Raw genomic sequence first — 16,810 nt, forward strand, 5'->3', positions numbered from 1 at the left:
GTCTTTGCCTCCCGAATTTGAGGAGAAGCCCCCAGAAGCCTTATTCGAGTTGTGTTTTTGATGCCAGTCGTGTGTTAAGCCTGCATGTAGTGACCAGTGTGGTTTTGTTCTCTGGCAGACCAAGCCAGCCAGAGCTCTGGAGAGGTTTTCTGGTACTACTGTCAGCCTCCATGCACAGAAGGTAAAACAGCCGCTCCCTCCTCGGTGCTGTTCTACTGTAATCATTGGTACACAGGCCATGAGCGTTGAGTAGTGCAAAGCCTCATTTCAAGTTGTGAAATGGTTATTGAGGGAACCTCTAAAATATAAACAAGAAACAACTTGTTTCTTTTTGCACAAATTGAAGCCAGTGTTGCCTGGACTGTCAGGTGACAGTATTTGATACAGGTAAAATTATTTTTGATACTGGCATGCATGTTCGGAGTTCTTGCATACCACAGTTTTTATGATAGATCCTAGTGCTGTTACTACAGCAAGATGAGATTTCCAGAGGCTGTTCAGTGTCTGCTGCTTTGCTGTCCGGGTAAGGTAGTTACAGCTACAGAGTAGCTGTACAGAAAGACACAGAAATCCTGGAAAATGCAAGGGTTCTTAGTACTAGCTGTGGTGTTAGAGATCATAGCAGTTGGTGTTAGAAGTGGTGTGTGTTGTATTCTGAAATACTTGAAAGTATTGAAGTGTTAAAGGTGCTAGTGTGCAGTCATAGGACTATATAAAATGTCTGTACTTTTCATAGTTACTGTATTCTAGTGGAGGTCTTTCATTCCAGTAACAAAATATTACCCACTGCATGAAATGTGCTGACTGGTGACATCACATTCAAAAGCCTGAGAGGTGCTGTGGCAGGGGTTTGGTACTGCTGTCCTGGAGACCAGGAGAGGGCTTCATGCTCCAAGTCCCACCAGACTGCAAAGCTGGTTGGAGAGATGCTTTTTTATTGCTGAACAGAGCCACGTGTTAAAATGCAACAACTGTTCCTGAAACTGCAATTCCAACGCTTGTCCACCCGGTGGTGTAAATCCTTCGGCACAAGGGCTGAAAGTTTGCAAGTATCTTCGGACTTTGCAGTAGAGCAGCAAAACACCTGATGGGTAAAAAAAACCCCACAACTGTTTCAACTGAACATGCAATTAGTGTAACTGATTTTTTTTTAAATAGTTTAGCCAATTACCAAAATGCAATGTTATTTTGAAACAAGGTAAATATTTTGAATTCTTTGTGGCTCGAATTCAAAAGTCTTTCCCCTGTTCCCACTTTTTAATTAGTTTTGATGAAAAATGCCGCCTAGCTCTAAACCAAGCAATATAAAGAGATTTACTGCCTTAAAAGTCAGGAGTAGAGGGCTTTTGAAGTCTGCGAAAAGTCTGCAACCCTCAGCTGTCTGATTCCTGCTGTGTACATCTCTTGGACTGTTGTGGAGGTTGACGTTTTTGTCAGGCAAAAGAACTTAATTGCTGTGTGAGAGTGGTGTGGTGGTCAGGAAGGGCGCTGTGCTGGAGAGAGCCTAGAGTCACAGGGTTCATACCACCAGGTAGAGTGCAAAGTAGTCAAGACAAAAAGGTTGTCTGGTCCCTGCTGCCCTTGGGTACACCAGAAGGTCGCCTGGCAAGAGGTCTTTGTGGTGTTAATCCTCCCTGGAGAGTTTTTTTGAAAGTGGTGTGTCACCCAGAGACAGATGCACAGTGCTTAAATCCCACTGGCCTCAGTGGTACCTAAGTGCCTGTGGGTATCAAGAGTTCTTAAGCTGTGGTGGCTGGTCCCTGCCCTGCTTGAGCAAGATTGCCTACAAAGGCAAGGTTGTGTCGCTGTGGTTCAGGTTAGCATGGGCAGCTGGCAGTCACAGCCACTGGCCCAGAGCTGCCTGGCAGCCCCCTGCAGCCCTTGCCAGGACTGGCAGAGAGGCCGAGCATGGGGAGGTGTCCCCTTGGTTGCTGCTGGTGGAGGAGAGAGTGGCTGGTCCAGCTGTGTAAGTGAAGGTCAGTCTGCTGTAGATGGGCATTGTGACAAGAAGAGTGAAAGAAAAGCCTCTGAACAGGACTTGATGTTTGTCAGGCTACACCTTCACCCATGTATCTGCAGAACAATCTGGTTTAGGTTCTCTAGCACTAAGACCTTTCCATCTAAGAAGTGAGAGTCTATCTCTAAACCCCCTTGGCATCTTCCCCAGAGTGCTTGTGTTGCGAGAGTAGCTCACCAACAGGATGTGATTTGAGGGAAGAGAGAGAGGCAAGGGGCAGGCTGTAGAAAGGATGTTGGCACATTAACGAGAAGCAGAGAGGAAGATTTGGGTTTCCTGTGACTCCAGGCAGCTCCCCCAGGCCTGCCTTCAGAAGCAGCCTTTTCATCTCGCTGCCCTTCATGCTGCCCTTCAGTGGGACAGCCTCCCAAATACGGGCTTGCTGACTTTCTGACCAAAATAGCAGCTGCGTGACAATGCAGCACGGAGGAATGTAACCTTAATCCAGGCATCATTGTGTAGCAAGAGATGAGAATTCTATGAGCTTCCACAGCAGCTCGGTGTCATGTTCTTTGCTGTCTGCTCCATGCATGCATGGTGGTCCCACAGGACGCTGCCCAGACATCAGTTATCACCTATTGCATTTTGTAACCCCGTGACAGTTCAGTCCATGACTTCCCTCCTTGTAGAAGTTGCCCAAGCCCAGAAGGGAAAGCTGCAAAGGGGAGTCTGTGCTGACATGGCCTCATGGTGTCTCTTCATCCTCTTTTGCTTCTCTTGTGAAATTCTCTAAATTCTGTTTGTCAAGTGAGGCTGAAGCTCCTTTTGGGGAGGATTACGTATACAGAGCCCAGGAGACTGAGCTGGCAGCTGTGGCCCACTTGAAACTATTCCCATTATGCAGAGCTGTCATCTTTGACATTTAAAAACTTCAAAACTCTTTACAATTAAGACCTTGGTATCCTGCAGGAAGCCACTGAGCTTGAGAACGTCTCTGCTCAACTACTGCTGTACATCAGATTATATGTCATTGTGCTTGCTGCTGCTGTACATCATACTTGCTGCAGATGATTTCTCCCCTTCACAATTAAGAGGACTGAGTATCACATTCCAGTTTGGTGCCTTTTTTCCAGCAAAGGGTGTGTAACTAAATACTGAATCAGCTCATTTGGCAGAGGTGAGCCATCGCACTGAAAGCTAAGAGCACAGAACTAAGGAGGAGAAATCAAAGCACTGTGAAATGCCCTGGTGGGACAGAGTATTCACTGGGGACGCTGGTGCTCACGTGTTGCTCTGTCCCCCTTTACTGCCTTTAGTAGTGCATTCAAGCAAAAAGCAATGAAAAGAACTGTTCTGCTTTGCTTGAATTTCAAGACTGTTGCAGGTGGTTTTACACAACAGAGGCTTTGATGTGGTGAAATATTTACCTGATGTACCTTAGCTCATGTTATATTCCTGCTGCCCTGGTGGCAGATGTATGACTGTAGGCGAGATGCAGAGGTTTTATTAGGGGCATATGTACAAAATGTCTTCAGGTCTTCCACAGTCACTTAGTTCACATAGTTCACATAGCAAAGTTCCACTGAGGGCTGAAGAGGGGCCTCAAATACATTGGAAAAGCTGCAGACCAAGGCAGGAATTAAATCTGTCGGCGAAAGCAAGCAGATCAAATGGCCTGAGAACTGTGGCTGTGTCCAGTGGCATGGGCTGCTGTCACCTGCCAGCACAGCTCCTGTCTCAGCTGGGGGATTAAGAACACACAGATCTGTTTTAGAGAGTGGTAAATGGCTTTTTGTCTGATTAAAAAAAAAAAGTTTCAATGACCTTTTTACTTTTTTTTTCCCCAAGCAGTACAATGTGAACATGTGTCGCATTCCTTAAAGGCTTCGGACACCAGAAGTTCACTACACGTGCAGGGAAAGCTGCAGATTGTTTGGAGTTGCACAGATAATATGGACTCCTTTGGGTGGTTTTCATTTATCATTAGCACACCTCCACGCACATCCCTTCTGTGGAGACTTCAACCAGGCTGATCCTGTACTGGTTACTGGTTTTTCAGCCATCTTACCCACTCGCCAGCCCGTCATGTCGTGTTACATTCCTAATGCAGTTGTTCCTGTGTTCTCGCCAACAGTGAAATCCACCCACAGCGCTCCACCCTGCGGTATTTGCTGTCTTACTCTCAGAGGATGGTCAGTGTGTTAAGGCAGATTGGTCTTGCAGCAGTTTTTCTGACTTCATGCAGTGTGCTGACCTGCTGCACCTCTGGTCTAAGGACTAAAAAATGCCCGAATAGTACCAGTGTGTCTTCTAGAACAAGTTTCAGCTGCTGTAAGACTTTGTCTTCTCTCTCCAGCCACCACCTTTGCTGTTTTACTCTCAGAAAAGAGTGGGCACCCATGAGTTTCTGGCTTGCTGCTGCCTGTGCCATTGAACAAAGAGGGGAGAGCCAAGACACGTGGCCAGTGGCTCTCTTTGCAGCCATCCTTTTCCCTGGGGTCACAACACAGTCTAAGCTTCCCCCAAGCCACCAAGTTGGCTGAAGGGAGAGGGTTACCCTTATTCATTCTCCTGTTCACCCTTCAGTGAACCAAAACCTATCAGCAAGCAGTGGAGAATATCTTGGAGATGTACTTGTTGGGTGTTGGGATATGGTCATGACAGAGGAAGATAACTGGGCTAGCAGTCTGCTGAGTTGTGAGTGTGGGTTGCCCATGGGTTGAATGGCTGTGGCTATGAGGAGCTGGTGTCACTTTGGCTTGTGCCTGAAGCCTGGGTATTTGCAACTGGAGGTTTCCAGGCCTAGGGTAAAACATTTCAGCTGTGTCCTCAGAAGCAAGTCTCTGTGGGAAATGACTGCTGCTGCTACACTGGGGAGGTGGAAAATGATTCATCATTTTTGATCTGTAGGCTACGGATTCATTGCAAACAGAAGACGGTAACAGGAGCATTTCCTGTCGCAGGGTTGTTTGACCCAACACATTTCTGTATCTGTTGGCTTCTGGTGCACCTGCAGTTCTGCTGAATCAGCAGGAGGTAGGTCACAAGTGGTGTTCCGCAGGGGTCAGTACTAGGGCCACTTCTGTTTAACCTATTTATCAATGATCTCGACGAAGGGATAGAATGCACCTTTAGTAAGTTTTCAGACAATACCAGGTTAGGTGGGAGTGTTGATCTGCTTGAGAGTAGGGAGGCTTTACAGAGGGACTTGGACAGGCTGGATCGATGGGCCGAGGCCAACTGTATGAGCTGCAACAAGGTGAAGGGCCAGGTCCTGCACTTGGGCCACAACAACCCCATGCAGCGCTACAGGCTTGAGCTGTAGTGGCTGGAAAGCTGTCTGGCAGAAAAGGACCTGGGGGTACTGACTGACAAGGATCTGAATGAGTCAGCAGTGTGCCCAGGTGGCCGAAAAAGCCAGTGGCATCCTGTCCTCTATTAGTAGTGTGGCCAGCAGGAGCAGGCAGTTGATCATCCCGCTGTACTCGACATTGGTGAGGCCACACCTCGAGTACTGTGTTCAGTTTTGGGCACCTCAATACAAGAAAGACATTGAGGTGCTGGAGAGAGTGCAGAGAAGGGCAATAAAGCTGGTGAAAGGCCTAGAGACTAAGTCTTACGAAGAGTGGTTGAGGGAACTGGGGCTATTTAGCCTTAAGAAAAGGAGGCTGAGGGGAGACCTTACTGCTCTCTACAACTACCTGAGACGACATTGTAGAGAGGTAGGTGCTGGCCTCTTCTCACGGGTAATTTATGATAGAACAAGAGGGAACAGACTCAAGGTGCACGAGGGTAGGTTTAGGCTTGACATTAGGAAAAAAATTTTTACTGAAAGGGTTGTCAGACATTGGAATAGGCTGCCCAGGGAGGTGGTAGAGTCACCATCCCTGGAGGTGTTTAAAGATTGTTTAGATGTGCTTGGAGATACGGTTTAGGGGTGTACTTGGTAGAGTAGGGTTTATGGTTGGACTCAATGATCTCAAAGGTCTTTTCCAACCTGGATGATTCTACGAGTCTATGATCGAGGGCTTGGGACCCTCGGGGAGGCCCTTCTGAGCAGGTCTTCCAGATGTTTGTGTCAGGGGTGTTTCCAAAATACCTTGGGTTTTAAGGAAAATCAGCTGCTCTAGCTGACGGGTTCATTTCCTCTGTTTCTCTGATGTTACAAGCCCTGGTTGGGCAAAACATTTGGTGCTTATTGTCCAGAGGAAAAACACAGCCATGCCCTTCTGAACAGCCAAGAGCCCCTCTCATGCCTGTTTTTGCCTCAAACCCATTTTGTCTGAATTACAATATTTGATTATTGCTACAAATGAGAGCATGTGTCACAGGAAATACAGCTGCTCAGGGTGTTATGTCCACGGGGGGGGAAAAAAGGGCTGGGTTTGGGAGGAAAGGCAGAAGGATATTGCAGCGGGCATGGAGGCACTGGCATGGCAGCATGCTCGCCCAGGGCTGATGGCAGCATCACTGGGGCTTGCACCAACGCAGTCTCGCACCTCGCCCTGCCAATGTTTATTTTGCTTGGGTAAACGTTTGATTTTAGCAACATGACTGCAATGCATGAGCTGTGCTGGGGCTGTAATTCGATGGAAGGAGGCAGCTATGTGTAGGGAGAGCTGCTAATGCTGCAGGAATGCTACACTTCCTTGGGATGAGAAAAGATGGCACCTGGGGCCCTTGGTGACAGCACAGCTTGTCATTCTTGGCCCTGCTGTCATCCCACGCCTGCGGGCCAAAACCCAAACTGGGGTTGTGCCTTGCTCAGGATCCCTGTGGCCCAAATCGACATGACTTCTGAGGGAAAATTGTGTGTTTCAGTTATAGTGGCGAGGCTCCCACTCAGGGCTGCTGGAGGACCCTGAGGTGCTGTGGCGCTGCTGCCACCTGCCTCCCACCAGGCTGGGTGAGATGGGAAAGAAGCACCCCAGTCCAGCATAGGAATGGCTTTGATTCATGTTTCCAAAGAAAATTGAGGTGGTCTTTCTGCATGCACTGCAGGGCAGCCATCAGGATGGCAGGAAAGAGGAAGGAGTGTCCCTCCAGGACAGTCGGGGCAAGAGTGGGGAGGAGAGGACCTGTCTTTCACCTGCGGATGTCAGTGATGGCATAAGTAGTGGTTAATTCACATTTCATCACTAAAATGCTGCTGATGCTCTAGTTAAACCCGCAGGCACCAGTGCTGGCTCCTGAGCCCATTCACCATGACAGGGATGAGGAGATGCAACATGGCAGCTCCTCACCAAGGACCCATGGCCACATTGGCCAGGCTTTGCTGCTGGGCTGGCAGCAAAATACCTCCTTGGAGGCTTAAAGCTCCAGCCGTGACGTCGCCTTGCCAGACAAGGCTCGCGGGCGCTCAACGTGGCCTCGAGGAGCGGCCCCATTAGTTGTGAGTACACAACTAGGGTGAAGCTCTCACTAAACCTCCGAGGAATGACCATCTGAGGCACTCTGTATTAACACATTTTATTTTCCCAGTGGCTACCCTTCTCAGTGCTCAGTCTTCATGCCAGTAGCCAGGGGACTTAGCCAAGGAGATGAGGTGCAGAGCTGGAGGGATTTAGGAGATTCGGGCTGTCGATCTGGCTGCAGATTTATTCAACTCCTTTCATAAACTCCAGGAACTCTGGCAAGAAAACATTGTAGACAAAGAGTGTGAGGTGGGACCAAAGTGCCCTTGCAGCTGCCAAGTGTGCTCTTGGCAGCTTTCCCCAGCCCTGTCTCCTTTTCCATCCCTCCAATGTATGAGAGGCCAAGGGGGGATGGGGATGGCTACTGCTCCTCTAACGGTGGCAAGGACTCTTTGTGACTCCTGGAATTGTCACGAGCCCAGCATCATCCTCAGCTGCCACCAAAATGCCAGAGGTGAGTGGCCGGGTGGGGACACAGCCACCAGCTCAGCTTGGAAGTGGTCTGGGGGTCATTTCAGCAGCATCACATTCAAAGATACAGCCCTTCAGAGATGGTGCTTATATTTAGGGGGCAGGAGGGGATGGGCAGGTCTCTGGTGAAAAGTAGCATTGCTTCAGTGTAGGCTGGCTTTCATACAATGGGGACAGTTAAGGCAGCCCCAGGCCCTTGCTACCATTTTACAAGCATAAGAAAGCCCCCACACCGTGCATGTATAAGCTGTGGTCAGGCATCTTGCCCAGCACTGCCTACGTGAGCTCATGCCCATCCAAGAAGGCAACCAAGACCATGGGAGCTGCCCGGAGGTCACTCAAGGGCTCGCAACCAAACTGTGCACAAGAATGAGTCCTACCATCATAGTCAATCCTGCCATCGTTGTTTTTGTCCCCATCTTTCATCAGTTCTTCTATGTCATCCTCAGTGATGGTCTCTCCCGTTGCCTGCAGCATGATCTTCAGCTCCTCGAGATCAATGTAGCCATCAGCGTTTCTGTGCGAGGACAGAAGAGCACATGAGCAGACTGACATGCTGGGGAGGGGGAGCTGGGGCAGTGGCACCACTTCCACCACCCTGACATGCTGCAGTCGCAGCTCTTACTTATCAAACATCCTGAAGAGATCTGAGAGTTCCTCTTCAGTTTTTCCTTTGCTGTCATCTTTCATACACCGGACCATCATAACAAGGAACTCGTCAAAGTCTACAGTGCCGCTGCCTGCAGGCAGAATGAACACCATCAGTTGGTGCTAGGGTGGGTGGATGGGCAACACCAAGCCAGAGATCACACTGCCCTTTGGTAAACAAGGACCAAAACTTGGGAGTGCCGCGAGAAGCAGCTTTCAGGATGCTGGAGTAAGTGACTGAGGTCCTGCACTGACTTCATCACTGAATTTTTACCTTTTGCAGTCATTTTGCCAAGGCAAAATGAAGAAAAGTCCTCCTGGAAGACAAATGGAAATTCCTGCTGTGGAGATACCTGTCCACCTCATCTAGGTAATAAAAATAAAAGCTCCAGAAGGCAGGTATTCATGTAGTGGGGTTTTGCATCAGCTGTACAGTACTGTTTGTTTTCAGTGACACAGCTGTTTTCCTTTTTTGCCTGATTTTTTAACTGCTTTTTTATTTCCCAGTTTAGTATGCTATTTTTTGCCCAACTTGGACACAGTGGATTTTGTTATGTGTGATCACTGGTATACTGATTTACTCAATATTGACGGTTCTTTTTTGTGTGTGTGTACACTTGAGCAGTGAAAGACTTTCCTGATGATAGAATTCTGTAGTTGTGACATTTCTGAATTGGCAGTTGCTATATTCAGCCTATATTTTGTTTTTTAAATGGGACTGTGCAATTTCAGAGTACCTCCCAAAATAAGCTCAAGCAGTCTGATTGTTATAGGAAGGAAATTTTTTATAGTTTCTCTTTGCTTGGGAATTTCTTAAAGGAACCATGATGAAGTTTGGTGGGTGGTTAGTGTCCCTCAAAATCACAGCCCTGCAGGTTCCTCCCCACAGGCTGTGACTGTCCCCAGCACAGATCCTGCCAGCGCTGCACAGATGCTGAGTGCTCCTGACCCGCACCATGTCCCCCGTGCCTGCAGACATGGGGGATGGTGCTTGGGAGAGTGGAAGAAACCCAAATCTCTCACCGTCCTCATCCACCTCATCTATCATCTCCTGCAGCTCCTCAGGGGTGGGGTTCTGCCCCAGCATCCGCATCACCTTCCCCAGCTCCTTGGTGCTGATGCAACCATCCTCTGCCCCCAGCACGAAGATGTCAAAGGCCGCCTTGAACTCTGGGGAGAGAGGGGAGAGGAGATGTGGGGGAGTCCTTGCCCTGCACCTTGACCCCACAGGCACGAGCTTGTCCCAGGCACAGCCTCCCCTGCCCATGCACCCCAGCATTGTCCAGGCACAGCATAGTGGGGACACCTGGGCACATGCACAGAAACTGCCTTGCTTGAAGTGCTGGTGGATCAAAATCCCTGCGTCAGCCAGTCTGGCCAAAGCATTTTCTGGCGTATAATCGCTGAGGCAGGCTGGGCTCCTGGCTGGGGAGCGGGTCTTTAGGCTGCAGTGTCAGGACAGAGATGCACATACCATTTTTTTGCTCTTCTGTCAGCTGCTCAACCTGTAAGGAAAACACAGAGACCAAGTAATTTTTCTTCTTCAGCATCACTAATTGTTAAAAGGACATGTTATTTGTTCAACAGCCTTTGCAAACATCAGCAAAGCCTCACAAGAGCCACCCTCATGGACTATGGGATGTACACCAGTGGGGTTCTAACACAACTTTTTGTAGCCTGAGAGATTCTTCTCTTTAAAATTATTCCTAAGTCCTTTGAAGCAAGTGTCATTTGTCTAGAGCAGCAGCACTTGATGCACAGCAGAAGTAGCCTTTGCACAAGCAGGGGAGACCCACTGGGAAAAGCATTTGTCTCTGTCAACCATTTGGGAATAATTTCTCGTTGCTGACAGGCTTCACAGCAGGATGGCTGCACCGCTGAGGGCTGCTCGCGCATGGGCTGAGGCCAGGTCAGAGGTGGGATGTGCTGGAGAGGTCCCTGGGGAGGGAGAGGCAGGCAAGACCATTCCTGGTAGTTGTTTTTCAGCCCTAGATTCAGGAAACTCCCTGCATTATCCACAGCATTAAAAGCTGGTCCAAGTCTAGACGAGTCTGTTTATTACTAAGGTTTTTGCCTCTGAAGGGGGCTGCTATTCCCTTTAGTCTGTTTTGGGTGTCTCCCCAAACAAATGGCCTGTGGAACCATTAGGTGTTGGCTGAAACAGGCTGGCAGATTGTTCCCAAACTCTACCCTAATTCATTCCCCACAGATGATCAGTGGGAGCTTATTCGTTAGCATAAATTAATGAAAATAATCCATGAGGAGAGAAAAGAGGAACCCATCAGCTCTGTGTTGTACCTCTTTAAATGCAATTCTCTCTTTGGCTTCTTTCCTGCCTGAAGGTACTGCTTACCTAAAATTGCTGACCCCGCCGCCATGTCCAACTGCCCCTTCAGTAACATACATGAAAACATTGACTTTTCCTTCCTATGCTGGTCAACAGCCTCTCTGGACTCAGCCAGATATGACCCCTCTGCTGGGACTACCTCTGGCCTGTGCAGAGGGTGCCTGACCCCACTAATGTCTCCTTACTACCATCCCTGTGTGAGCAGTCCTGAACACCCATCCCTGACATGTTTCAGTTGGGGCAGAATCCCAGGGTTGTGGCCCCCTGTCTTTGAGAGAAGGCCAATGCTTTTGCCTCAAAGAGCAACAGTTCTGCAAAAGCTAGCTGGGAATCCTTCCTGCTCACAGTGAAAGGCAGGGAAAGTGTTTTTTCTTAGCAGGACAGAGCCTGCGGGAAGTGGGCAGAGAGCCTTATGCCACTCCCTGTGCACCAGGACATGAAGACTTTCAAGTCAGAAAGCACCAAGGATGGCGGCAAGATTGCTGTTGCAAGAGGAAACCCAAGCCCATCGTGGCTCTGGTGCTGCTGAAGGCAGGCAGCTGCCAGCCCTTCGTGGCTATTGTTTGGGCAGAGCAAGGGCAGCCACAGCGCTCCCTCAGCCAGTGTCCACAGCCACCGTCCTGCCGCTCGGGTAACATGACCCTCTTGGTTCATTCGCTATTTATAAGCCGGGGTGAGAGAGGTGCTGGAGATAAAGATGAGCTCCCCGATTGTTCCCAGGCTTCGGTATTTATCCTCGCAGTCCTTTATCTGGACACTTGTCCCTGGCACTGTTCATAATGCCGCTTGACAGAGCTTAAAAATGTTCCCAAAATAGCTTTGTGTTTGTACACCCTTATCTAGGCATGAGTGGGCAAGATGAAAATCCATGGGGTTCTCTGGCTGCGCATAGGGAATTTGCCATAAATATAATTTAGTATATGCCATCAACATGGAGCAAGTAAAAAAATACTCACTTTTGAAGTTTCCCTGACTACTGAAGTGATAGATGTGAAGCTATGGTGTATGTAAATTAAATGTCTTATAACTACAGAGTGACACATTTATTACAGGGATGTCTCTTGAGCTGTTTATAGTGCCCTCGGGACATGCATGCTGTTTGTGGCTTTATTCTCTTTTTCCCTCCACATCATTGCAGGGACAGGTTTCTCTCCCTGCAGTGTGGGAAGTCGAGCACAAAGCTCACAGCACTGAGGCGGCCATGGTAACGCCAAACTGGCTGTATTTTGCTTTTATCAGCTCTCCTCTTCATCCCATGTTTCCATGTGAAGTCAGACAGGGGAAGTTGAAGTTCTTCAATTTTTTTTTTTCCAGGTAAATGTTTTCTTATAGTTAAAAATCTTGGGGAATAGATCCACGAAAAAGAGGATTTTTTGTCTCCGCTGTGCCTGGCTTGGACTTCTTTTGCCTCTGTACAGGCGCTGGCAGTTAATGCCCAGGACTCGGCCTCACATTTACCAGCATGCCTCCACCTTCAAACCTGCAGCGAAATCCTTATGGGAGTCCGTTGGGTCTTTTGCACGGCCTGTTTCCCTGGTCAAGGGCTCTATGTTTGGGGTAAGTTTTTGGTATCTGAGGTAGGATTTTCTGGGTTGCTCTCTATTGCTGCAGTTACTTTTTCTCTAAGCTAAATTTTTCCGTGGTCCAACTCCACTAAAGCCCAGAGGCCTTGGCCAGGGATGACCTTCACCTGCGGATTTTTGCCCATTTCTGGGGCAGAGATTTGGAGAGAGGCTGGAGCTTGCAGGTGAGGAACCCTTTCTTTTTGGGGCTCTCTGCCCATGCTGCCAGCACACTGCCTCAGCTGACAGACAGATGCCTTTGGCTGTGGGCATTGCCAGCATGCAAAGGACTTCAGCCTTCCTCCTTAATTATGGGCATGAGGTCCCTAAACAATAAAGACAGGACCTGTGCCTTGAGTCACAGGGAACTTATTAAATTAAAAAGCTTAATTAGAAAGGTTTGGATTTCCTTTGGGTTTACAGTTCTCATTTTTCTCCCTTTTGGAGGTGTTGGTTGGGGAACTCAGTGTTTTGTTCAGTCTTTCCTGAGCCTTTTCACACTATTGGAATCACTAGGGGGATTCCATGTCGTGAGGTTCAGGGCCGAACAAATGACAGGCAAGGTGTAAGCATTTTGGTTTTTCCTTCAGTTACGTATCAAGCACTTTCCTCTAAAAACCTTGACATTAAAATAGGACTTGTATGATGTATTTTTTGTGCCCTCGATTAAAATCAAACATAATCAACTATATTTTTTTTTTTTTTAAATCACAAAAAAGCTCTTATTTTAACTCCAGTTATAGAAGGGACACAGTAGCAATCCACACAAGACAGAATCTATTTTCATCCTTATTCCACTCGCATATTACTGTCTGTCTACATTACAAAATAATACGATCTTCTTTTTACAGACCACATAGTTTGGGTTTACACAGTGAGTGCAGCATGCAGCTGTGTAAGTTAAAATAGCCGTTAGGATGCTCTGCGTTCCCCAAGACCATAGCTCACATTCTGGATTTTTGCAGAGTGGATATTAGGAGTGGCAAAGCAGAGGAGGATGTTTGGGAATAACTTACAAAAGCTGAGGTTTTTTTTCAAGTCTCCCAGAAAAAATATTCAGCTAAGGAAGGGGGAAACGTAGCAATGGCAGAATTATAAAGCACCAGAAAGAGGAAGGTAAGGTTTAACTCATACAAATAATGTTCATTTCATGGGAAACGCTGCTCTGCTTTGTCTGGGCTAAAGCCAGCAGCCACCTCTCATACTTTCAAGATTTTGTTGAGATTTATAACTTCACCTACATTGAGAGTTTCATGCTTACAAGAGGAGTGCGAAAGCTTCAGAACCATCTGTGGGAAAGGTCTGTGTCCTGGATGATGATGTTGACTAAAAGCTGCCACCCTATAATTATTTCTTATTTGCATTTCTCCATTGAATTAACTCCATCACAGCTTTGGGGAATCTACTATAAAATCCCAAAACATCCTTTAACCCCCCCCCTCAAAACCATGGCCCCAAAGGGAGGCACTTACCGCTGCCTTATAAATGTCATCCATGTCTGGAGAGGGTGGGCAAGGGGCTGGGGGACGTCACGGTCACACTCTGCCGGCACTGCCCTTGCAAGCCCAGCTGATATAGGGGTCTGCCCACCCTGGAGGATGTGACCAGCCCACCAGCAGCCCCACACGCCCATCCCTATCCCATTCCTGTCCTCACAGGAATGCCTCGCCTGCATGCCTTGGGATGGGGACACTGCAGAGCACAAGGCTGGCACATCCAGGGCCAGCTCCAGCCCTGTTTTGGGGCAGCTGGAGGTTTCCTTGTGACTTTGATGTGTGAATGAGCGAGCCCTTTCAGACGGATTTCGGCAGGACTGATATGCTGTGGTATTTGGCTGTCCTGACTGGACACATGCCACTCTGTCACCTCCACCTCCTGTGTGTTTCCCCCCTGGAAGCTGCATTAGAAAGACTATACTGTGCCTAATTAAACTGGGTAATACGAGAAAGCATGCCTCCCAAAATATCCTCATCCAGCAGCAAATGTCCCCTGGGGGCAGTGGGAACAGTGGGTGTCGGGGCCTCCCTGTCCTCTCTGCTGGTCGTCCCCAAACCCATGGGGGACGTGTGGTGGGGGCTGACGCCCTCAAAGGAGCCAATGCCATGTATGTGTGGGCACCGAGGGCAGGAGGGAATGTGCAGTCCTGATGCTGCGGCCAGGAGAAGCATGGAGGCAGATGGAGCTTTGCCGCTGTTTTCTGTATTTAGCCGAAGCTGCAAAATGGGACGGTGGGGGTGGCTATCAACTTGCTTGATTTCAGGGATAATTCCTGGTCCTTTAGGAATCCAGGACTCGCTTCATCCAACCACCAAGCTGACCCGTCCCCACCGCAAAGGAGAAAATCCACGCTCCCGGATTTACCGTGGATTTACCCCACCATGGTGGAGAGCGCCAAAGGCCTCCAAGTGATGACCAGTGTTTTCGTAGTGCAGGGAAAAGCGTTTCAATCCACAGCAAACAAAGCAAACCCTCTCTTTTTGGTGATTCAGGACTCCCTCTTGTGCCCAAAGGAGCTACAGACGGCTCCGGCGTCTCAGGGCGACAAAGTCCCGCCTCCAGCGAGCTCATATCGGCGTTAGTTAGCCAAACTGAAAAGACTGAATGCAGCTGTCGGGTTTCATCTCTTCTAAAAATCCCTTCTCCCTTTAATAGAAATCCTGTTGCATAAAAGAAACTGCTTGTCCCTACATAACTCTTCTCAGCATGGGGATGGCAGATGTAAAAAAAAGGAAAATAGTTGCATTTAAGGAGTTATTGTTTGAAGTATGTTAGTCGTCAGAATTGGAACATATTATTATTTTGGCTGCCTTGAACACAGAAAAGGCAGAAAAAGCTGCCAGGGGAAGTAGTTATTTTGTTAAAGGTCATCAGAGCCTGTCCTTAGGTGAGGGCACAGGCTGGGACGGGGGACCTGCTGTCCCCCACCAACAAACCATCACCCAGACCCTCATGGGCACCCCAATGGAGACTACCCCAGTGAAGTGCTGCCCCAAGGCAAACCACCGCCTTGGGCTGCCTTCTGCCCCTCAGGATTCCCAGAGAGGTGATGGGTGCAGGCCCTGGGCACTGACAGGCACAGCGGCAGAGGGCGAGGAATTGTGCCTGGCCCCATCCCTCCGTCCCGGGAGGCGACAGCTCTGAGTCATCCCCCTGAAAACAGCCCCTGGGATGTGTCAGAATATATCTAGGGCTGATGCATGGGAGCAGGAGCTCTAACATTTCCTTCAAAGGGTCGTGGCCGTGCTCTTGGAGCAGCTGGGATGAAATCCAGGTCGGGATGTGGAAGAAGGGTCTCCGTCTGCTTAGAGAGGGGATTTCTGGGCCACTGCCACCATGCACACTGACATGGGAAAGCTGCGCTTCTGCAAACACCCAATGCAAACAGAGACTTGCAAAACACAGTCATGCCTAGAGGGAAAGGATGAAATCCATCTGACAGTGAGAAGTGATGTTCCTCCCAGGGAGGGAGGTCCAGGCGAGGGGTGTCATGCCAACCCTGCTTGCTTCTTGGAGGCAAAGCTTCCAGCATCCCCTGGCTCTCTGGAGTGGTTATAAAAGAATTTGGAATTAGGGTTTTGTAGAGAAACGCGGAGCCTCTGCCATGCACAGTGAGGGGGGTGGCTGCTGCAGCAGGTATGGGGGTGTCCTGGGGAAAACTGACCATGCCTGCTGCTTCTTTTGCCTCCCCACATGAGACCCACAGCAGAGGTGGATGCAGATACCTATAGCCTGAGGAGGGCTGGCAGCATGAATGCCCTTAACCCAGGCTCATGGCCGGCTCGGTGGCACACCGACTGTCACTGTGGTTAGGTATGGCGCGTTGGCTCAGGTTTCAGCTGCATCCTGATGTGCCATTGCACTTGTCAGTCAATCCAAGGTACCAAGACAAGCAGAAGGGTTTACTGCACTTTCTCCTCCAAAATCTCAGTTTCAGGTTTTCCTTTCCAAGCAGCTGTAACCCACTGCAAAACAAGCAGAGGCATCCTTCAGGTCAAATATAAGCAAATAAAAAGCAGAAGCCCAACTAAGTTGCAATTTTATTTTAAGTCAGCAGTGTTTGCAGGGCTGCTTGGGCAGTCTGTTCTGTTGTGGCTCCAAACCGCAGCAAAATCCTTCAGCATCCCCCTTCCCTGCACAGGGCACCCAGCCCCGAGCAGGGCCAGACCCACTGGCATCGAAGCTCTTTAATTTACTGCTACCTAAATCCTCCTCCTTGGGTTTTAGCTGGACAAGCCCACATTTGCCACCTTCCCCAGCTGCATTGCTCCTGCTGATGTAGCTTCTCCGGGAGCCAGGACAGGGCTGTCACACCATGAGCCACCTTGGCGCCCACAGACAGAAACTGATGTAGGAAGAGGAGAAGGGTACCTATCAAAACCAAGAGACGTGTTAATCAAAAAAATTAACAATT

General features: G+C 49.0%; 1 protein-coding gene across 1 annotated transcript; it reads right to left on the bottom strand.

Annotated features, from left to right (window-relative positions):
• Positions 1-7,554: 7,554 nt before the first annotated feature.
• TNNC1 (troponin C1, slow skeletal and cardiac type) lies at positions 7,555-13,895 on the bottom strand. The gene is made up of 6 exons (XM_009951532.2): positions 13,872-13,895; positions 9,965-9,995; positions 9,514-9,660; positions 8,468-8,582; positions 8,223-8,359; positions 7,555-7,586 (listed from the first exon to the last, which is right to left on the bottom strand). The coding sequence occupies exons 1-6, from the start codon at positions 13,893-13,895 to the stop codon at positions 7,555-7,557; spliced, it is 486 nt and encodes a 161-aa protein (XP_009949834.1).
• Positions 13,896-16,810: the final 2,915 nt, after the last annotated feature.

Source organism: Leptosomus discolor, chromosome 9 (genome assembly GCF_034619465.1).
Source record: "Leptosomus discolor isolate bLepDis1 chromosome 9, bLepDis1.hap2, whole genome shotgun sequence".
NCBI lineage: Eukaryota > Metazoa > Chordata > Aves > Leptosomiformes > Leptosomidae > Leptosomus > Leptosomus discolor.

Coding starts and splice junctions, on each gene's coding strand:
- TNNC1 (XM_009951532.2), bottom strand. CDS start 13,895: ATGGATGACATTTATAAGGCAGCG. Junction 9,996..13,871: donor ATGACATTTATAAGGCAGCG/GTAAGTGCCTCC, acceptor TTTTCCTTACAG/GTTGAGCAGCTGACAGAAGA. Junction 7,587..8,222: donor TGGCAGGATTGACTATGATG/GTAGGACTCATT, acceptor TTTTCTTGCCAG/AGTTCCTGGAGTTTATGAAA.